We start from the raw sequence: 22772 nt of genomic DNA on the forward strand, positions 1-22772 counted from the left end.
TGTGTGTACACACACTATATATACTACAAAGAACATATGAAATGGTAAGCTCATGGAAGATCAAGGATTCCACGTTGTTTATAACACACTGCTGGGAATCACACCTCCAAATTTAAAAGTTGTGTTACGTGAAGTAGACAGCCAAGCGTGGTTGGCCCCTCCTGAGCCTCTCCACAGAGCCAGACCTGAGAATATTCATTTTTAAAAATATTTTATTTATTTATTTGACAGAGAGATAGAGCCAGAGAACACAAGTGGGGGTTGGGGGGTGGATGGCAGAGGGAGAGGGAGAAGCAGGCTCCCCTCCTTGCTGAGCAGGGAGCCCATTGCGGGGCTCAATCCCAGGACCCTGGGATCCTGACCTGAGTCACAGGCAGACACTTAACCATTTGAGCCACCCAAGCACCCTTATTTTATTTTTAAAAAGATTTTTATTTATTTATTTGAGAAAGAGTGAGCACACAAGCAGGGGGGAGAGGCAGAGGGAGAGGGAGAAACAGACTCCCCACCTAGCAGAGAGCCCAGTGCAGAAGCGGGGGGGGGGGGGGGGCTGGGTCCCAGGACCCTGAGATCATGACCTGAGCCAAAGGAAGATGCTTAACTGACCGATCCCCCCAGGCGCCCCATCCCCTTTTAAAAGGAAATATTCCTCATCGTTGCCCTAATTCCGGCAAGCTGCACTTTCCCTTATTGAAAATCGAATATAATGCCATCTACCATAATTGTTTCAAAGATTAAATAAAGCTAATGTAGGTACCTGGCACTTCATAGGTGCTCAATAAACGTGAACTGAATCACAATGTAGGTTGGCAAACCTCCCATGTGTAAAGGCTGTGCAGACGTAAGCATGGGTGGAATTATCACTGGCAGGGCAATACTTAAAAAAACTCCGTGAAACCGAAGAAGCTTGTGCATTCAAAAGGCCGGTTTAGGTAACTGTGTTTAAGCTTTAGTTTTCTTTCTGAGTGGATATACGTGGAACGCAAGGCCAGCAACCGCCTTACAAATACGGATCAAGAGTGGGGAGGCATTGGAAGGAATGCGAGTAGGACTTGCCAGGAAAGAAGTTTGTGCTTCTGAAATGTTTTGGTCTTAGCCACTGGCAGGATTGATCGATTGCAGTTAGAGCGTCTTCTGGGCAGCCTGTCCAAGCATCTGCTTCTGTAGTGTTGAGCAACTGTTGCTCAAATTCACTCTCCCTTTCGAATCGTCATCTCTGAAGAGCCAGCGAAAATCCCTTCAAACCACCCAAGTATCCTGACAGCTTTCAAGTCCTTTAAAGGAGGGTCCTTAACATTTCCCCCTTTACCCCCTGCCTGGGTTCAAACTTCAACTCCCAGGGTTCGCCCAAGTCCCTCCCCTTGCCCTGTCATCTAATGAATATGCAAATACCACATAATTGGCAGCCAATGGCGTGGGTTCTGGTCACATGGTGCCCATGGTAGGTGAGCGGACAGAAGTTGTGTGTGGGTGAACAGAGACAGCTCTCAGTCTGGGGCGAGCGCTTGAGTGAGCGTGGACGGATGCTTGGGCAGTAGTCCCTGCGGCGGCGGCGGCAGTAGTGGTGGCAGGGGAGGGGAAGGGGGAGGGCCCCGAGGGCTACACACGCTCACACTTTGAAGTTCCCTTGGAGGGAGAGGAGGTGGGGCTGCAGAAAGAGGAGGCCAGGAGCAGTTCCATCCGTCCCGTCCCGTCTCCCCCTTTTCCTCTTGCTCCCTGCACCCTGGCTCTGCTAGAGTTGAGGGTTCGGGTGGTAGTCCGCGGCAGTGAGGGCAAGAGGGTCAGGAGAGTGGGCAGCGGAGCCAGGGGTGCGGGGGAAGATGCCCATCCTGCTGTTCCTCATAGACACGTCCGCCTCTATGAACCAGCGCACTGACTTGGGCACCTCCTATTTGGACATTGCCAAAGGCGCTGTGGAGTTATTCTTGAAGGTAAAGGGAGGGGAGGGGAGAGCTGGGGAGAGCTCCTGAGGGATGGGGGTGGTGGTGGAGCTAGGTGCTTCTGTAACGTTCGTATCGCCCCCTCCTCCCTCCTTCCCTTCGCGGCCCCCTCCGTCATCCCTCGTCACGCAGCTGCGCGCCCGGGACCCGGCCAGCCGCGGAGACAGGTACATGCTGGTCACCTACGACGAACCTCCGTACTGCATCAAGGTAAAGGGGCCATCGAGGGCGTGGGCGGGCGGGAAGTGGGAGCCAGGCGCCCGGGGCTGCCGCCCCCTGCCCCCGCCCGAGGCGGTGCTGCGGTGCCCGGCGGGGCGCGCGGGCCGGGCGGGGGCGCGCGGAGGGCTGGCGGAGCAGCGGCGGCGCCCGGGGCCGGGGCTGGGGGACGCGGGAGGGGCGGCCGCAGGGCAAACGGCTGGGGGGGGGGGGGCGCCGAGCCGGTGGCGGCGCCGACTGCAGCGGCCTCGGAACATGGCGGACATTTTGCTTTTGTATGAGCCAGAGAGGGAGACTGAGGGCGCTGCTGAGATGGAAGGGAGGGAGGGGAGGGAGGGGAGGGGAAGGAGGGCTCGAGACCCGGAGGGAGGCCGCGGGGTGGGCCCGCCCCCTCGGGGCGCACCGGGCGCGGCGGCGGCGGCGGCGGTGGCGGCGGCGGTCGGGCCGGGCGGGCCGAGCGACTCCGCCCAGAGGTGCTGCGGGCCAGGCGCGCGGGCTCTCCCGGCGCCGGCTCCTCCTCTGGCCCTGCCTCCTCCTCCTCCTCCCCTCCTCCCCTCCCCTCTCCTCCCGCACCGCGCCTCCCGCTCTTCCTCCTGCTGCCCTCCCCTTCCTGCTGAGAGCGTGGCAGAGCCAGCCACCGGCCCTCGGATAGGAGACGGAGCCTGTGCATGCCTGTGGACTCTACCCCACCCCGCCCGATGGCCAATCTGCCCGCGGAGCGAGCCTCCCCAGCCCCAGACCCGGAGAAACTTATCTTTTCAATCGCCCCCCCCCGCCCCCCGGGATCGGTCCGCTCCCGCCCGCCTGTAGGCACCTCTGCTACTGTTAGTGTTTCTTTGCGGACTCCTCCGGAGCCCGGACGGGCCAGGGCGGAGACGTGCTGATCGGAACTCACAGGGGGCCCGAGCTTTTTAGGGACCTGGCCTACCTATTCACAGCCTAAATTAGGTTGCTGTTAGCCACGGAGGGGTTTGTCCCGGGCAAAGAAAAGAGGGAAGGGGTGGAGAGGACTCGACTGCGCGAGGCTGCAGTAGCCAAATTCGATGATCTGATCCACGGCATTCTGACCTACAGGCGAAAAGTAGGGAGGATTTAACCTCCGTGGGGTGGTTAATTTATGTTCCGAATAGAGAGCAGATAAAGAACTGCCTTGCCTGCAGTGGCCCGATAAACTAGAACGCAGACTTTGAAATCAACCTGCATAAGACTCCTGCTTGCATGTTGAAATTTCAAAAATGTATTATTACCATAATCCTTGACGTCTTTTGCTAGACGCCTCCTTTCTCAGAATTATCTTAGTAGTGCTGGAGAGCAGCAGTCTTAAGTGTTGTAAACCGTTTTCAGGCGAGGGAAGTGTTTAAAAGAACGGAACCTACCAAACCGAGTAGTTGGCCAGAGAGTGTGCCTTCAGAAATAAAACCAAAGGGAGGCTTTAATCTTAACTCGTAGTTTGGGTTAACAGTTCGATTAGTGGGTTCCCTCCAAACTCTTCTGGTTTGGAAGCTTTGTTTTCAGTTTTCCATTTACCTATATTAAAAACTGCAGCGAGTAGACAGTCACTTTCAAAATGCCATAAGCTTTTAAAAAATGTCAGTTTCCCAAAAGGGTGTGACCATTTTTCTTCCATAGAGAAAAGCAGATGTTTGTCCGTCCTAAGTCTGAAAGTCTACACCCTTTGAGTACTAATGCAGATAAGAACCCACCATCTGTAGTGTGGCCATTGGAAATTCTCCTTAATTTGAAGTAGTAAAAAGTATAAGCCACAAAGCAGTGTGGCTTTTTTTTTTCCTTGAAAGGATAACTTATTGAACGTTTTTGCTCTAGAAACATTTCATGACAATATTTACAGAATCTTTGAAAAGGAAAAGGAAAGTCTCACCCCTTCCCCCTTAACAACCATCATGCATCTTAACCACCGTATACATATTACTTTCTGTTCTTTCTTTCCCCACCTATTTTGTCCCATGAATTATTTCGGCTTGCCACATAGTCTTCATACTTAAAATTTTTAGCGGCTGCGTAACTTATCCATGGTATTTTGGAGGCTCCAGATAGTTCTGGGAACAGAGGGGAAAAGTTGGATCTTGTTTTTAGTGGAAGTTTCATCTGTTAGCTCATTTTATCCTGCCATTTTATAGATCACATTTTTTCCCCTTAAGGAAAAAAAAAAGTCCTTCCAAGTTAACTTTGATCCTGTTTTCTCCCGTAGGTCAGGTATGGGAAGGCACTTTGTGTAATGCTTTTAATTACCCATCATTAGTTGCCTTCTTATTTAGGCTTGATGCTTTTCCAAGGTTCGCTCAGGTTTTTCATTTTCATCTCACATGATAACTCCATGTGCTAGAAAATGGCTCATGGTTAATGATCTCACAGATGTTTCTGTCACGTTGCTGTGTGTACCTGAATCACTAAAGAAAGGCATCTTTGGTAGCATTTTCTTTTTCTGAGTCTCCTTAGCCACTCCCTCCTGTCTTCCCCCCACCCCTCAGCATGTGGTAACTATTTGTTCTTTGGCTTTTAGGATCTAGGCATTTGGGAAGGCCTGAAATTTTAGAACATCTGGTGAATTTTTCTTAAAATTTAGTTGAGTCTTTCATTAGCTAATAGCTGGGAGCCAGAAAGGTCTGTTTTCTGTCACACAGATTACCAAAAGGTTCTTTGATTGTCAGCGGGCATCTGAGTTCCTACTCACAGCCTCACTCTTCATTAAGAGCCTGGGCCACTGTCAGCCAAGGGATGTTCCATTATAGGGTTTTATCGGTAGCTGATTTTTCTGCAGAACACTGTGTACTGATATTTCCCAGTCGCTTTACAGTTGGAGGATCATTGATTATCTCTTCTCAAAATGACCGCTTATTTCTCAGGTGTTGGTTATATACAGCTCCAAACACTGCAGAGAGAATTTTTTTTTCTACCATAAGATTCAGTTCTTTTGGTGGTGTAACAGGCAGGAGTTGTGCATTTGGTTGGGAGGTTTTTTTTTCCTAATAGGCGTGGAACTATTCCCAGTATATCCACTTACAGGCTCTCACAGTAAATCTTGTGAAAAGTTACAGTGGCTCGCATTTTCCCCCCATGTATACTGTTGAGTACATGAATATAGTGTTTCACCTGGGACTCAGTAGCTTCTTACTGCACATCCCCTAGAATGGCTGTGTGCTCTTTTTTAAAAATTAGTCATACCTGTTACTTGCAGTTGGCTGGCAGGGACGGAATGAGGTTTGATTGGGGGACTGCATAAAAAGCATATGGAATGTAAGCATTTTGTGCTACATCTGTTTCAAGCACTGCTTTGTCGACAAGTTTAATACACAGTGTCACGAGTGTTAACACTACTTTTATAAAATGGTATCTTTAGTGTACACAGCTAGGATGAAAATCCCCGTTTAATATTTGACGTTTCTAGTGTAATCATATAAGACTAATACATGGTTTTTAAAAAGTGGGGCTTGTTTTGCTTACTGGTTCTTAATAGTTTTGGCTGAGGTTCTGCTGTCTTGTATGTTTTGTTTTGCTATGAATCATAATTTCCTTTTATTCAGTGAAGAAAGTTGAGCCATGAGACTAGGGGATATAATACATATTCAGAATAGTTTGATGTTTGAAACTACTTTCTTAAAATGATTTCTTTTTTGTTGAAGGAAATGCTTTTTGAACATCAGACTGAGTCACTTTTCTAGAAATAGCTGAAACACATGTATAAATAGTGGGCAGAAGTTGTTTGTTTGTTTTGTTTTTTTTATAAGTAGGAAGACATGTTTCAAAGAACTATCCCAAGTCTGTAATCTGAAAATACAGAGCACTTGAAAAAGTGAAATTTCCCCTTGAGTGTTGCTTTTTCACATCCTGTAGCTAGTTTTGTTCCCTGGTATCTGCATGCCCGAGTCCACATGTGTCAGCAAAGGCAGCAGTTTGGCTTACAGACTTAGGAAGTAAAATTAATGCTTTTTAAATGATCTGTGTTCCAAACATGTGTTGGTATTTTAACATCCCTTTTTCCTATGCCTGCCCCCTCCCCCACCCACTATATGTGATGGGCCTTATTTGGACAAAAGAGTGACTTAGAGGGGAGCCTTTCACTGTGGTTGGAAGCTAAGGAAGTACTTTTGGGTGAACTGGTAGCAACAGGGCCTGTGAGAGCAACCTGAGACAAGAAGGTGCACTCGAATCTCAAAATGCCACGAAGGGGGTGCACCAACTTCTATGATCAACTGTGTCTCCCCGGACCTTGCTTCCTTTTCAGCTTTCATTGGCCATTGCAAGCATGTGGTGGTGGGCATTTTGAAATAAGGGGAGAGGAGCTTTTCACAAAGTGAAAAGGCAACCTTCTGAATGGGGAGAAAATATTTGCAAATCATATATTGGGATAAGGCATTAGTGTCCGACATCTATAAAGAACTCATCCAACTCAATAGCAAAAAAGCAATCATCTGAGTTAAAAATGGGCAGAGGAGGGGCACGTGGGTGGCTCAGTCAGTTAAGCGTCTGCCTTTGGCTTAAGTCATCATCCCAGGGTTCCATAGTATCAGGCTTCTGGCTCAATGGTGGCCTGCTTCTCCCTCTTCCCTCTGCTGCTCTTCCTGCTTGTGCTCTCTTGTACTCTTCCTCTGTCCATTAATAAATAAAATCCTTAAAAAATGGGCAGAGGATCTGAATTGATGTTTCTCCAAAGAAGACATCCAGATGGCCAACAGGTACACGAAAAGATGCTCAATATCCTTCAGCATCAGGGAAATGCAAATCAAAACCACAGTGAGATATCACCTCCCATGTGTTAATGACTGTTATCAAAAAGACAAAAGATAACAAGAGTTGGCAGGGATGTGGAGAAAAGGGAACCTTGTGCGCTGTGGGTGGGAATGCAGACTGGTGCAGCCGCTCTGGAAAACAGTATGGAGGTTCTTCAAGAAATTAAAAATAGAAATACCCTATGATCTGCTTCTGGGTATTTATCTGTAGACAATAAAAACAATGACTCAAAAGACACCTGCACTCCCAGTCCCCTAGGTTTATTGCAGCATTTTTTATAATAACTGAAGAAATGGAAGTAGCCTAAGTGTCCATCCATGGATGAAGGATAAAGAGATGGTGATACATGTATTATTCAGCTATACAAAAGAAGGAAATCGTGACATTTGCAAGACATGGATTATGTTCAGTGAAATAAGTCAGGCAGAGAAAGACAAATACCCTGTGATCTCACTTATATGTGGAAGCCAAAACAAACAAACAAACAAACAAACACCAAGCTCATAGATACAGAAAACAGATCAGTGGTTGTCAGAGGTGGGAGTTGGGAGGTGGGCAAAATGGGTGAAGGGGTCAAAAGGTACGGACTTCTGGTTATAAAATAAATAAGTCATGGCGATGTAATATATGGCATGGTGATTATAGTTAATAATACTGTATTGCACATTTGAAAGTTGTTTAGAGAGTAAATCTTGAAAGTTCTTACCATAAGAAAAAAGAAAATTTTGTAACTGTGTATGGTGATGGGTGTTAACCAGAATTATTGTGATGATCATTTTGTAGTATATACAAATATGAAATCAATACGTTGTATACCTGAAACTAATATAATTATGTATCAGTTATATATACATACATGTGAAGTAAATGCTTACAGACTTTTGTCCAACCTATCAATTAAATGTAGTTTACTGGAAAGAATTTCTCTTTTTAAAAAGATTTTATGTATTTCTCAGAGAGAGTGTACGCACACGAGCGGGGTAGGGGGCAGAGGGAAAGGGACGAACCGACTCCCCACTGGGTGGGGAGCCACTCAGCTGGTCTCCCTACTTCTGGTCTTGCTCCCTACCGATTTCTCCCCCTCCTTGCCACTAAATTGGTCATTCTCAAAATAAAAATAAAATAAAGTCATCCCCCTACTAAAATCCTTCAGTGGCTCCCCAGTACATTTCGGAGTAGAATCTGGACTTCTCCAAGGCCTTCATGATCTGGCTTGAATTCCTAGCTGTGCCTTCTCCTGGACCTCAGGCTCCAGCCAAAGTGACAAAGTAGGCTGGCTGTCTTCTCCAGACTCACTCTGCCTCTTGTTGTTCCCTCTGCCTGGGACAAACTTGGCCTGACATTCTGTACATTCTGGGTCTTCATTCTGTATTCTCCAGAGTCACCCTGCCCCTCTGCCCCACGTCTACTCCAAAGGGCGTAACAGCTTCCACTCTGGTCCCCCAACACTGTGCAGACCTCCACTGTGGCAATCAGCATGTCATATGGTGATTCTCAGTGCTCATGCTGGCTTCGCTAATGTGAGCTCCTTAAGACCCCATATTTGAACTTCTTTCTCTCTGTGCCCCGAGCTCCGCAGGGAGTGCCTAGATTTTGGCAGGTACTCAAGAAATGGGAGAAAGAGACTTCAAGTAGTACATAAGTGAGACAGCTCCCCAGTCCCCACTCTGGTTTCTGCTACTCTTCCTAAAGAGAGTGATCTCTATTAATGGTTTGACGTGTTTATTGTTGATTACAGCTAGTGTTTTCACTTAGGTTCAGGTTTATAATTTGGGAGAATTGTGTCTTTGACAAGACCGATGTATGTGCATTCTTGTTTCTTTTGTTGGTTGGAGTATAACTTATATCCTGAGATACATCAATCTTAACGACCAGATACAGTTTTAAACCTTTCTCCTTTCGTGTAACCACCGCCCCAGGCTCAGCTACAGAATGTTTCCATCACTCCCCGAAGAAGCTTCTTGCAGCTTCCTGCAATCCCTTCCTCCCCTGCAGGTAATGGCGGTCTGACTTTTGTCACCACTGGGGTCATAGGATCAAAATGGTGCTTCCAAAAGAGAAGTCAGACAGTGGATTGCTAGCACTGTCTAGGGGCCTGTGATCTAGCCCTGAAAGATCTGGCCGGGGGGAGGGGTGGCAGAAGGGGAAAAGTCACGGTCCTAAGTCATCAAGAGTCATGAGGATGGTCCTTGGAAAAAAGGTGACTGGAGAATGTGAATGAGGGATGGGGTGGGTCAAGAACAGGGGCCTCTTAGCCAACAGCTTGGAGGTGAGGGGGCCCGGGTCGGCAAGCTATGGCGAGAATCAGTTTCTCCAGTCAGGATTGTAACGAGCTGTGACTGGATCCCGAAGGGGCTCTGAATCCTCCAAGCCAGAGTGTGTGCATTTTTCCTGGGATGAAGAAACAGAAGACAGTTGAAGAGCAATGGTGCCGGGTTTGTCTGTGTGTGCTTATGTGGTGATTATTCCAAATAATCCCCTGGGGGGAGGGAACCCAGGAGCTGTGGGAGAAATTGCCTCGTTTTGCATTAGTGCTGACCACTTGAGAGCTCTCGGCCTTGAGGTTGGGGTTGGGGTGGGAGGGACGGCAGAAGGGCAGGGCACATGGAGGGAAAGGGCAAATCCTGTCCTCCTCAGCCTGCTGGTGCTTCAGGAAGAGAATTAGAACCATTTCTGGGGCAGAGCTCTTCGCTTCCCAGAGTGCGCAGACATGGCTGCTTCCCAGAGAAGGGCAGGATTCAAGGACCCTCCCTATGGGGGACCCTCTGTATGACCGGTCTGAAGACAGGACCCCGCTGATTTAAGTCCTTCAGTGAAAACCTCCTTGTAAACATGGCCTCCCGTTCCCTTTTGCAGAGAGCATAAATGAGAGATCCAGGCAGTCCCTTTGTGTGTGTTCTGGAAGGTCAGAACACACTCTCTCCAGGATACAATGTTCTAAAGGGTGATTAGGTTCCCAGATCTTCCTTCTCAGGAAAGCCTTTTTAACCCTTAATGTTGCTTAATCAGGGAGCTATTGTGTTCGTTATTGTTTCTATGGGGAAATGGATTTGGGTTTCCAGGGCGGTTTTGTTAAAAACACATCCTTCCCCTCTTCCTCACAACTCCTGGTGGCTAGTGGACTAGGGGAGTGGTGGGGACACTCTCAGGGCTCCAGTAAGGAGGGTTAAGGACTGAGGTGGCAGTGAGGGTAGGCATAGCTTTTCAAACATACCATTCATGTTTTATTATTTTTTAGTCTTTTTAATTCATTTATTACACACACACACATACACACACACACACACACACACACACACACACACACACATTTTAGAGAGGGAGAGAGAGAGAGGGAGGGAGAGGAGAGGGAGAGGGAGAGGGAGAGAGAGAACCTGAGCAGTCTCCATGCCCAACCGGGGCTCGATCTCATGACCCTGAGATCCTGACTTGAGCTGAAATGAGGAGTCGGACGTTTAACCAACTGAGCCCTCCAGGTGCCCATTAACATTTTAGATCGGCCATATTTACACATTCAGTACAGTACCCTCTGGGCACGTGTGGCAGTCGAGCCCTTGAACGGTGGCTAGTCTGAATCAACATGTGCTGTAAGTGTAAATTAAATACTTGGTTTTGAAGACTCAGTACAAAGATATATAAAATATCTCATTAACAATTTTTGGGTCGATTATAAGTTTAAGCAGTCATACTCTTCGTATATTGGGTTAAGTAAAATATACTATCACTTTCACCTATTTCTGTTTTTTTTTTAAATGTGGCTACTTAAAAATATAAAAGGACATATGTGGCTTGACTATATTTCTGTTAGCAGTGTTAGTGTATCTTCTTTCTTAAGATATTTATGACGTTCATGTCCTAGAAACTATTTGCTAAGGAGGCTCTTTTCTCTTGAAGTTCTGTTTAAAATTAACACCATAATGGACTCATTTGTGCATGAAAGGTTATCATACAGTTCAGAGTCGATGGGTTGATAACCCTTGGCCTTGGAGCAAAATATGAAAGCATCCCATTCTTGTTTGAATTGAAAGCCAGTTCGGTAGCTTACACTTTTGGATACAGTTGGTGATCCAACTGGTTGGGTTAGAAGTGCTTTCCTGGGCTCAGTACAATAGAATATATGTGTGAACGCCTAATGTAAGCACAGGAATGCAGAATTCTGTTTGTAATATGTGCTTGCCAGTGGCCCTACATGTTGCATGCTTTTAGTGTATTAGAAATATGTGACATAGCCCTGATTCGATTTATAGAGCTTCTTGGCCCAAGAATCCTTAGGAACAGCATTCATCAAGAAAAGTAGGATAAAGGATAAATTCTCCAGCTTGGCATAGTATAAAACCCAAGAAACAAAGGGGGTTTGTATCCCTGCTCTTACTGAAGGCATTCTCCGTGTTTCCTAGCAAAGCCCTCGTCTTATATCATGGGGTGTCATCAGAAGCATTAAAAGGTTGGGGGACGTCCAGGTCCACATGATAGGAGAACTCCCATGATTATTCCTCTCTCTAACCTCGGTCCTCCTGATGTGGGTTATTATTATTTTTTGCCACTGTAAAGACTCCCCTTTATGGAAGAAATAGCAATGTTCAAATCTGAGTCTGGAAGAAAGTGCTTTTTACAGATATGATTGGCCTTTATAACTACTCTCTTATAGTCGTGGACAGTAATACAGTCGCTTTCTAATAATGGCAGCTGACATTTCTTGAGTAAATTAGCCTATGTACAGGGCAATGTGCCAATGACTGTAGAGCACATAACTCCATTTCTCTTCCCAACCAGCCTAACTCAGAGAAACCCGGGGCCAGAGCTTGCTTATAATGCAGCTGAATAGTAACCCGGGTCTGTCTGTATTCAAGTCTTCAGTAAATGAGCCACTTTGCTTTTCCTCCAGTCATGGGAGAGCTTTCCTTTTAATAACTTCCCACTGGTATTTTCTCATTATGATGTACGTGCTGGAGCCATGTTTTTTAGACAGAATTATCATGCTCTTATTTATAGTTGAGCGAGCACTCAATGAATGAAAATTATTACTGCCAGAGTTACTAGTTTTATTTATTTATTTTTTCTCCTGACTGTTTCTAGGTGAATATTGTGGTGCTCTCATTTGTGAAATGGTTTGGGTTTTGATGTTCCCCGGGTTCTGCCTTTACCTAGGACGGTGTGTGGAGCTGGTGGAGATCATGGAGATAGTGGCTCTTTGTTGGGGGTGGAGTCGAGGGCCTGTCCTCCGGGCTGAGTCCACCCTCTAGGAAGACCTGTAGGCCTGAAAAAGCAATGGGCTTGTCTTCGCCCAGCTATTGGCTTCCAGAATCTGATCTGAAGGCTCCAGAACCACCTTTGCCCTGTTTTATGCATCAGCCTGGGCCTTACCGAATGGTACCTTTTTCATTCCCTTCCCATCGCCCAGTCTCCCCGACCCCCAACCCCTGCCATACCCAGGTAGCTTTTATTTCTTCTTGCTTAGTTAGGTTGGGAGAGGTGGATTTCAGAGAAGGAATGGAGATGCCCCCTGCCCCCACCCCACTCAGTCGCTGGGGTCTTAACCAGAGAAAAGGTGTATGAAGATTTTCGTGCTGATGTGTCCGACATTGGGAGGAAAAATGGAGTGCCATTTCTTAAACAGTGTTTGCCTGAAAATACCTGTCATTAATGGCATTTGTTCTCTCATTATCTATGTCCTGCCCTGTAGGTTGAATAGTTCAGTAAACTTAGTACCAAGAACCAAGCTCTGGACTTAAATGCTAATGAACAAAAGACTGAAACCATTTATGTTGGTACAAGTGAGGAACAGTACTAGCGAGGAAAGTAAATATGATTTTTCAAGGTCTTAGGATTCACTATATAGCTACTTGGGCCAATTTACTCATGTTTATTCTCTTGGCCCTTGACTACGTTTGGAACTGTTAATACTCCTTCCTTCCAGAAGCTGTCTCTTCTGTATTCTTTCTCTGTCTTCCAAATCTGCTCCCTTGGTCAACGCATCTGACCTCCTTTATGGCTTCCAATATTCTTCCCACACAGATGCCTCTCCATCTTCAGCTTCTTACCCAGGCACCTGTAGCTGACTACAGGGCATCTCCACTTGGCTGTCTGTCCTGCCATCAGCTCATAGTAAGCACATCAGGAAGACCCTATAGCCCCAAATCTATCCCCTCTTCCACATTTCCCAGCCTTCGGTCACCCAGGGTTGAAAGCCAGGCACTATTCAGCTTTGACCTTGTCCTTCCATTTCTTCTAAGACCTGTCCATCATCCCTTTGAAATGTCTTACATATGTTCCTTCAACTCAATTTCTGCTGCCATCACTTGAAGCTGGGTCTTGCTTGACCTTTTGAGCTTTGACCACTGTGGTCTCCCCAGTGCCTCCCAAATTCCTACTCTTCCCCCACTGACTGCTGACTTTCTAAAAACAGCTCGTTTCATCATATTGATCCCTTTCCCCGCCCAAGCTTTCAAAGACTCCCCACGTCTATGGATGCCATCCTAGGCCCACTGGGATCTGCTTCATGCCGTGAGTATAAAACTTATTCCGCATCATTTCCCCACAGGAGCCCTGTGCTTCAGCCACACCTGTCTCTTCTACCCCTGAGTTGGGTCTCCCCATTCCTGATGCCAGCCCTTAGAGCATCAATTAACCAAAGGCGGGGGGGAAACACAGAGCCCAGATAGCTGGAGGCTGGGGACGTCATTGGGGGGCGGAGAGAAAGTGAACTGGCAGCATTCCAATAAGGCTGTGACATGAGGGGGTGGATGTGACAGAAGGTGCTTTATTATAAAGATGACAATTTGCAAAAGGAAGGGGGGGGAGGTAGAGTATGACCTTTGGAGGTTGATTAGCCTAACTAGACCAAGATGTGATTTAAATTGGCCTGCAGTTGCCTGGAGGCATGGCTGTGTCCTCAGAAGCCCTGTCTCTCTTAGCGTTTGTCTGTGTCCCAGGGAGCCCGCAGAACTAGACAGTAGACAGCAGGATTGTGGGGGAGAATATCTAGGCTTTCAAACATCCATGGCATTGGAAAGTGAGGGTCTGTCCTGGTTTATTTCTTGCAGGTGAAAGCTGAGAGTGGGCGGGGCAAAGGTCTTTATTTTTCTTAAAAGTTCACCCATCTGTGTCAACGTTGGGATCTCTACCTAACAGTGATGCTTCTGAGCTGTGTGTTAGAAGTCTAGTTAAGTCTAGGTCCTTTTTACAAAAATCAGTTTCTAAAAAGTGGTCATGGTACATCCTGTCTGGTGGTGTCCCCCCCCCCGCCACGCCCCGTCACCTACCTGAGGCTAGGGATATCAGTTTAGGACGTAGCCACAGTCTGCCACTGATTAGATAGATTCATGACCCTGGGCAAGTCACTTCCCTTTTGTAGAGTCAATTTTCTTATCTGTAAAATAAAGGGATTAGACTAGATTATTTCCACTGTTCTTTCCGGAAAAAGTACAGGTCAGACTGTATAACTGAAAGGCATGCAGGGGAATAATTGAGGCATGGAATTCAGGGTGATTTCAAAATTGCTTTAAATTTTAAGAAAAAATGGTTCCTGTCCATGCCTAATGTGCTTTCTTACACACTGACTCCTTACATCAGGGAATGTCACTCCATTTTAGTGGTAAATATCACTCCATCTTGGTGTCATTTCTGTTTGCTGCTAACAGATCAGTGATTCTCAGCAATGGTTATGTCTGAAGAGTATGGAACTGACCTTGTGTTTCTTTTTTTCTTTTTTAGATTTTTATTTATTTATTTGAGAGAGATAGAGAGTACGGGCGCACGCACACACGGCGTGAGCCAGGGTGGCTCGGGGCAGGTGGCGGCAGAGGGAGAGGGAGAAGCAGGCTTTCCGCTGAGCAGAGAGCCTGATACGGGGCTCCATCCCAGGACCCTGGAATCATGACCTGAGCTGAAGGCAGACACTTAACTGACTGAGCCATGAAAGCTCCTTTCTGTTGGGATTTTCAACAATGAATATAGGTAACTTATATAGTGTAAAAACAAAACAAAACAAAACAAAAACTGCTCATAAAATTTTTTGACAAAATAATTTTTAAAAAAGTCTAGGGGTGCCTTGGTGACTCTTGGTTTTGGCTCAGGTCATGATCTCAGTATGGGGGCTCTGTGCTCAGTAGGGAGTCTGCTACTCTGTCTCCCTCTGCTCCCCCCACCCTACCCCTACTTGTGTGCTGTCTTCTCTCTCTCTCTCTCTCTCAAATAAATAAATTCTCTTTAAAAAATTAGTCTGGAGGAAAGAGATGTTATGTGATCTTTTTAAGTCATGAGTGGCCATTCTACAGTCTCCTCTGTTCAATTCATTCTGTAGTGCGTGGGTGGCTTAGGCTCACTCAGTCCTTGTGTTTTTCCAAGGCCACCTTTGTTAATCTGTATTTTGTGTATATGTTCATAAACGTGTCTCCTATCGAAACACAAAATCTAAACATTTGAACACGTGATCTGCACAGTGGACTTTTTTTTTTCTGATAATAGGTCAATAGCTACAGTTGAAATGGTCTGTAAGTGAGAGAGGTAGCATTTAACACTATATCTGACCGAGTTTGGCAAATTCTTTGCTACTCCAAGTATTTTTTTTTCCTTTTGTAACAGGGTAGTTGACTCTCAGAGAAAAGTTACTAAAGTTTGGTTTTTATGTGTTTGCATCCTCTGGCAAAGATCAAATTTCTTTTGATCATATGCTTTCAGGTGAGGGGTGTGCTACTTCATAATTTCATCCTGATTCTCTGGGGTAAGAATTGAAAACTCATAAATGCATTTTGCAGATATTTTAGACTAGTCTTTAGGATAACAATCCTATCCACTAAAAAATCCTACTAAAATCCTACCTGCTAAAAAAAAAAAACAAACCAACCTCATACTTCTAAAGAGATAGGTGACACAAAATCATGAATTTTGTGTCAGTAGACTCAAACTGTGAATTATATCTTTGCCCAGTTTACTTAAAAATAGGTGTTCATGGTGGCACCTGGGTGGCTCAGTGGGTTAAAGTGGGTTAAATGTCTGACTTTGGCTCAGGATTAGGCCCCACATCAGGCTCTGTGCCTAGTGGGGAGACTGCTTGAGGATTCTCCCTCTCCTGCCCCTCCCCGTGCTCGTGCTCTCTCTGTCTCTGTCTCTCTCAAATAAATACATACAATCTTTTAACAAAATAGACACTCATTAGGGCCTTAGCCGTCTGCTGGAAAAACAGTCCTGTAGGCTACAGACTGTCAAATACCTTTCTGCAGTGTACCAGGGGGGCAATTTCGTAAGAACTTTTTTTTTTTTTTTTAACAAGTAGAGGACTCAAATAAGCCAGAATTTTTGTGTGGTCATGACTGGTAGTATTTCCTGAAGCACGTGGATGGAAATTAATTGGTGGACCGAAACATAGAATGGTAGCATTCAGAGTTCTCAGGGAGAGAACTGATTTAGTCAAATAAACACACTTTGAGCCTTTTAGCAAGTTCTGGACATTACATGCCTCTGGGGAAGAGACTTTGACAATTAGGAATCCAAGAGAACTGAATATTCTTAAAACCAGTAATTTTATAAGAAAAGGCTATATTAGTAATGCAGAATGATAGACCACCTCTTTTGGACCTGAAAGTCTATCAGTACCTTCAGTCCCCCGAAAGTGAAGTCAGTCTAAATCGTGAGTTTTAAGGGTGAAAAGATGTCAGGGTTAGAAAAAATAATACCAGGAGAAAGTTTTAAAGGACATGCAAGAGGCAAGACAATTTCACTCTTTTAATGGTGCGGTGTCTTCCTAGTGTGTATGTAGTTCAGCATTTTAACAAGCTCGTTTCTAAGTGTGTGGCCTGTAAATACAATTTAAAAAGAAGTTTGAATGTTTTAAGGTGGTTCGGCTATCACAGGGGTCTGTTTACATAGGAGGGCAAGAAGACCTTGTCTTCTCTCTCTCAGAATTAGAGTCTGTTTTCGTTGTGAGAAGAAAACTGCAAAAGTTTAAAAGTTTTAACTCGTGTAGATATTCCATATAAGGCTAAGGGCAAAGACCAAGGGAAAAGTCATCTGTCTCCTCAAGAAACAGAGTTGATTGGAAAAGCAGGGCTTCCTACTCTCCATGTCATTCCGTCTCGCTGTCCGTTTACCAACGCGAGAACGGTATGCGATGACAAAGTTGATAGAACGTCAGATGGGAGAAGAGAGTAAGTTGGTTAAAGAACGCAACTTGCGGAGGAGAGCAGATGGAAAAAGGGAAAACAGTTTATCTTTCAACGGGAGAAATGGTGGCCCTGCTAAATTTAAACCCTTTGGCTTTAACTTGCGACATCTGGGGAAATACTCAAATCCATTAATCATCTGCTTTGTAACCACCTCGAAGAAGAGCCCAAAGTCCAGGATGGCCCTCTGTATGGGATTATGAAGGGCAAATATTACCACACTGATTTCATTTCCTTTAATAAAAGATTAAAAAAAAAAAAGTCTTGTCAAGGAGAGGGAAGTGATGCGTATTGTCTCCTTTTTATTCATCACGAAAGGCTTACTAACAAGCTACATAGACTTGGGCAGAGCAGAACTATTACTTTTCAGGGGAATGTCCAAGTAGGCTTTCAGGTGTGTGTGTCCAAAATGGGTCGGTGCAGTGGCTCGGCAGGAAGGCAGAGGGACACAGCCATCATGCCCTTCCAGTGAGAGAGCTCGGCTTGTGACAAGCTATAGTTCTGCTCTTTGAGACGATTCCCCACTATTCCCTTTCCATAGCTCTCACCCTAGAGAATTGGAATTACTCATTTCTTTCTTTTTTTTAATTTATTTGATAGATAGAGAGAGAGAGACAGAGATCACAAGTAGGCAGAGAGGCAGGCAGAGAGAGAGAGGGAAGCAGGCTCCCCGCTGAGCAGAGAGCCGGATGCGGGGCTCGATCCCAGGACCCTGAAATCATGGCCTGAGCCAAAGGCAGCGGCTTAACCCACTGAGCCACCCAGGCGCCCCTATTTCTTGATTGATAAGTATTCCATTTACATAGTTTTTAGGGGGGCTCTTGTCTTGTGGAAGGTTAGCTGCAGCTGTCCTAAGTATGTTTTTCAGTTACCTTTGAGAGGGAGAATAACAGCCTGTTCATTAAGTTTGCACGTGAGGCTAAGTCTAACAAGGTCATTTATATTTTGGAAAAGGCTTACGAGTGCCCTTTAAAGATGGTGCAGGACTTTTCCCGAAGGGCTCTAGTGCCACTCCCACATCCCCTTCAAGGACAGTTGATCTGCTTTTATCTTTGTGACTTGTTTATACTTCCTGGCATGATTTCGAGGGAGGGAAGGGTTCTCTTGTTTAAAAAAAAAAAAAAAAAAAGTAAAAATAAATAAAAATCAATGAATCAGAGAATGGTCTGGCCAAAATGAGATGAAGTTCAGGAGGGACTAGTGTTCGGATGGGGACATGTCGGGGAGCAGCTAAATGACACCCCCTCCTTTCCCTCCTCCATTGAAACCAATGACGAAGTAAGACACAGGAGCCAGCCAGAGCTCTAAATAGTGGCCATTTTCCTGACAAAGGCTGGACTGGAGGACATAGCCTAGGCGTGTGTCCCCAAAAGTTTCCCCAAAGTGTTCACACTTTGCTAGACCTCCCCTATAGGTCTGTTGTAGGGGCAGAGCTTACCCCTTAAGCAACATATGTCGGAACATACCAGAAAATTAGAAGGAGTTTCAGCAACAGGCCAGTTTCCTGTTGCCAAACCCAGCGGTCAGATAAGAAGATGGAAGGGAGGCGGCAGAGGAGAGCGGAGAGTATTTCTTTTAGGCTTGGCCCTTCTGGGGAAGGGAGAGGATATTCTCTCCTTTCTGTGGTGATCTGAGGAGGGGAAAGAAATAGCTAGTAGCTAGTCAGTAGAGCTGGGCTAGAACCCAAGGCACTGATAGACCAAAAGGCCCATTCTTTCTCTGTTGATATTCAAAGACGTTTTCAGTTGACTATACAAATTTCAACCAGACCTGAATTAAAATATTTATTAAGATGTGAGGTGTTTCCTTTCTGTGAGATTTATATAACGGTATGGAATTAGAAGATATGAAAACTCAAAGGGACCTTAGAATTGGTTTTTCAGCCCTTTCACTGCTTGGATGAGGCAACAGCCCCAGTAAGGGGTCACTGACTTCCTCTGGACCAGTTGCTTCGCTAGTTCGTTACAGCTAGGATAGACCAGGGTCTTCTAAGTCCTAGGTCACTGCTCCGCACACCTGACTGGTCTACATTAGACACAGGGAAAGGAGGCTTCAGTGAAATGAACTCTGAAAGTTCCATTAAATGTGTGAACTTTTAAGCTGCTATAGCAAGGCTTGTCTACGAGGTGAATGTGTGGAATGTGTGGAATGCGAGAAGATTCTCTAGTATGGCGGTTTAAACGGGTGGTCTCTAACCTTAGGCTACTTGAGTTCAAATCCTAGCCGTGTCATTTACTAGTTGTTGGATCTGGATGAGTTGCTTATCCTCTCCGAGCCTCAGCGTGTTTATCTGTAAAATAGAAATAAGAGCAGGGGTGGTGGCAGCGCCTGGACCGGGAGGGTACTGTGCTTAGCCCGAGTGAGGTCCTTAGCCTAAGTGAGGTCCTGACATGTTGGCCCAGACACACATTTACCTGTCGTTATCATTCAGCACCACCATCGTCGTCATCACCATCATCATTTGACTTCTGGGAGACTTTTACAACTTGACCTGTGAAGACCCTAAACTCTTTAGGATTTCATTCATCCCAGCTTATCTCTTTGTCCCAACCTCTGTTCCTTCCGTGCCCTGGACTTGAAGTTTTGTCATCACCTTCTGCTGCTCTCTCTCCTGAGGCCCATGCATGGTCTGTCTGTCACCAGGTCCTATCTTGTTGGTTTGAAATGTTTCGTAGTTAACCTCTTCATTCCCATCCTAATTAGGGCCCTGATGCCCTCAGGCCTAGATTACTAATTCAAGCCCCATAGTTTCTTTTTCCTGACCACAGTTTCTCCTTCCCCAATCTTTCCTCTATGTCATTGCCAGACCGACCTGCCTGAGACCCCCCTGCTTTGATCCCGTCTCCCCCTGCCTTGCAGTCTGTAATGCGTCTGTTGCATCTCTGCTCTCTTGCCTGACTTCCAGGTCCTTCTAGAACATCTTTCTCTAGCCAACAGACATATAATGCCAGCCATACACAAAATGTAACGTTTTCTAGTAGCCATCTTAAGAAGTAGAAAGAAACAGGTGAAACTTTTAGTAATGCATTTTATTTAACTGTGAATATTCAAATAAGTGTAACTCCAGAGTGTGACTCCCTGCCACTACCCCCCCAACAAGACCTACTTACGTCTTCTTCCTGGTTTAGGAAAACAAAAGAGTGATGGTAATACCATGCCTAATTTGTAGGGTTGCCCTACACAAATGGGAAATGGGAAAGTGCTTGGCAAGCTGCAAAGCTCCATAAGAGTGTATGGAACTCATCATCATGAGTCAAGGCTTTATGGACATGAGAGTAGGATACCTTTGGAGTAAGTTGAAAGACTGTATTAAGAAGGTAAATGGCAGTGTGGGGTGCCTGGCTGGCTCAGTCAGGGGAGTGTGCGACTCTTGATCTCAGGGTTTTGAGTTCGATTCTACATTGGATGTAGAGATGACGCCGAAATAAAATCTTAAAAAAAAAAAGAAGGTAAATGGGCTGTCCTGAATTCATTTATTACAAAAAGTCAACTCCAAACAATGAAGAATAAAATGAGAATGAGAATGAGGAATATAAACATCTACTTTCTGCCACTAGCTCTTTATAATTACCTTTTGGGAAGAGATTTGTCACATGAATAAAGTTCTGTAAATATTGAGATTAACTCGTTGGCTTTTTCCCCTTCAGCATTGTGAGGAATGCGTTTGGGGACATTTGGTTTTTCTCTTGAAGGAGCTAGACTGCTCCCAAGATGGTTATTGCTTTGGAGAGTATATGTGGCCCCCACACTTTGTGGTTCCAAGATGGGAGGAGCATCCAGATTTCTTGTACTGCAAAGAAATTGTGTATTATTCACTGCAAAGATTTGGAATTGACCTAAAAACAATGCCAGTGATTCAGGTGCAGAAACAATTAGTAAAATGCTTTCAATCCATAGTATGAAGGGAAACTCAAAGGGCAGTTATTCCGACAGATTGATTCGTAAGACGATGAACAATCAGGATACATTATTTTACATTTAGATGAGTTATAGTGTGCTTGCTTAAGTGGTACCCATGTCTTATCCCAGCCCTTTCCCAAATCAAGTGTCTATTAATTTTTCTGGTCATGCCTTGAACTGCTTTGTGGCTCCCAGAAGTTCAAGGCTCGCTGTAGATGTCATGCCGGGTTTACGGTGTGGAAGGAAGATTGCTCAGTGAAATTAACTCCAGAAAAGAAGTCAGCTTTATAAAGTGACTGGGTGAGTGGCGGACCATTCTCAGGTTTGCCCAGGCCACAAAGCTCAACCCAATGGACAACCTTTCTCCCTCACCCCGCCCTTCTGATTAGCTCCTAAGACCTTAGGACTCCTCCTCTGAAATACTTCATTCCTTGGCAGCCTCCTCTCCCCGCCCCCCCCCCCCCGCTCTTGTTCAGGCTTTCATCACTCTTCCCATAAATTATTGCAGCAGTTTCCAAACCAGTTTCCCTGCTTTGAGCTTCAGTCTCCCCTCCACTCCCCAATTTATTCTTCAGTTCCCCAGCGAAACGATCTTACTAAAATCCAGATCTGATCGTGCCACTCCCCTAATTAAAAACCTCAAGTCATTCCCAGAGCCAACAGATAAAATCCAAACTACCCAGCACAATGTACAAAGCACCGAACAGTCAGGGCCCTGCTTATCAGCCTTGCCTCCTGTCGTGTACCCAGAACAATGGTAATCAAAGTACTTGCAGTTCCCCATGAAGCCCAAGCCTTTTATGGATGCTCAGTTCTCCTTGGTGTGCCCCTCCATTCCCACCGTCAGGGCGAGACGCCCCATGCTCTTCTGCAGATGTCCCATGTTGGGTGAGAAACCCTCCCCGCCTTTCTGGCCACTTGTCCCTTCAGCCTCCAGAACTGCGTTTCTCATTCCTCTGTGCAGAAGCCCCTCAAGAGCTGAGCCCTTTGCATATCCTCAGCACGTATGGGGCCTGTGCAAATGTGCTGACTGAAGGACAGAATTGGGGTTGTCCCTCCTGACTGCAGAACCTTTCTCTTCCGCCATGAAGAAGAAAGCTTATTTTTGAATTCAGTGTGATTTGTAACCTGCTGTTATTCGTAGGTATTTGGTGAGGGCAGTTTGCACCACAGGCCTTCTTTTAAGTCAAGTTGAGTTTGTCTAAGCCGGTAAGATTTTCTTGGGGCCATAAGGAATTATTCTTGGGCTCTATTCCCTGGGCGCTGGAAGTCATAGCTACAGTGTGGCCAAAGGACATGTAGAAAAGTTTTACCTCTAGATCCTTTGCTCTAGAGGATTTGTTAGGAGTCTTTAAAAAAAAAAAAAAACAGCTAAGCTCATCTTTAATTTCACAGACTCCCAGACTATTGGACTGGACTGGATCATAACCAGGTTCTGGACTGTTTGGACACAAGGGGCACCATTCTCACAGATCGGAACGGGAATGAGTCCTCCCTCTGGTTGTGTTTTGCGCAGCCTCCCACAGTGTCCTGCTTGCCTAACCCTCTTCATTTGCAGAGAATACAATTTAGGTCCTCAGAGCCAACGGTTTCGCTGCGGGTCATGCAGACCCTGCCCCCTTGCTGTCTCCCACTCATCCTGACCGAGACTGCTTCTGGAGACTGGGGAAACTAGCGAAGAAGATCTAGCGTTTGCTGTAGTTGTGTGGCTCATGGACAGGATGCCTCCAGCTAAACATGACATTTAAATGCTTTACTTTATCGCTTATTATTTGCTTTTGCTTCCACTTCCAGCTGTTCTGGCACA

The 22772-nt window shown here is 45.8% G+C and overlaps 1 protein-coding gene across 5 annotated transcripts in view; it reads left to right on the plus strand.

The window, feature by feature from the left end:
• The first annotated feature begins 1481 nt into the window (after positions 1 to 1481).
• Positions 1482 to 22772, plus strand: part of LOC131821182 (integrator complex subunit 6-like) — a 53480-nt gene continuing 32189 nt past the window's right edge. For 4 of the 5 annotated variants that reach the window (XM_059157049.1, XM_059157052.1, XM_059157050.1 and 1 more), the window contains exons 1-2: positions 1485 to 1931; positions 2073 to 2150. In XM_059157049.1, the coding sequence (XP_059013032.1) occupies positions 1821 to 1931; positions 2073 to 2150 (189 nt within the window). In that variant the 5' untranslated portion in view covers positions 1485 to 1820. Of the gene's footprint in view, positions 1932 to 2072; positions 2151 to 22772 lie in introns of all 5 variants that reach the window. The other variant, XM_059157054.1, reaches the window with a different exon arrangement.

Source organism: Mustela lutreola, chromosome X (genome assembly GCF_030435805.1).
Source record: "Mustela lutreola isolate mMusLut2 chromosome X, mMusLut2.pri, whole genome shotgun sequence".
Classification (NCBI taxonomy): Eukaryota; Metazoa; Chordata; class Mammalia; order Carnivora; family Mustelidae; genus Mustela; species Mustela lutreola.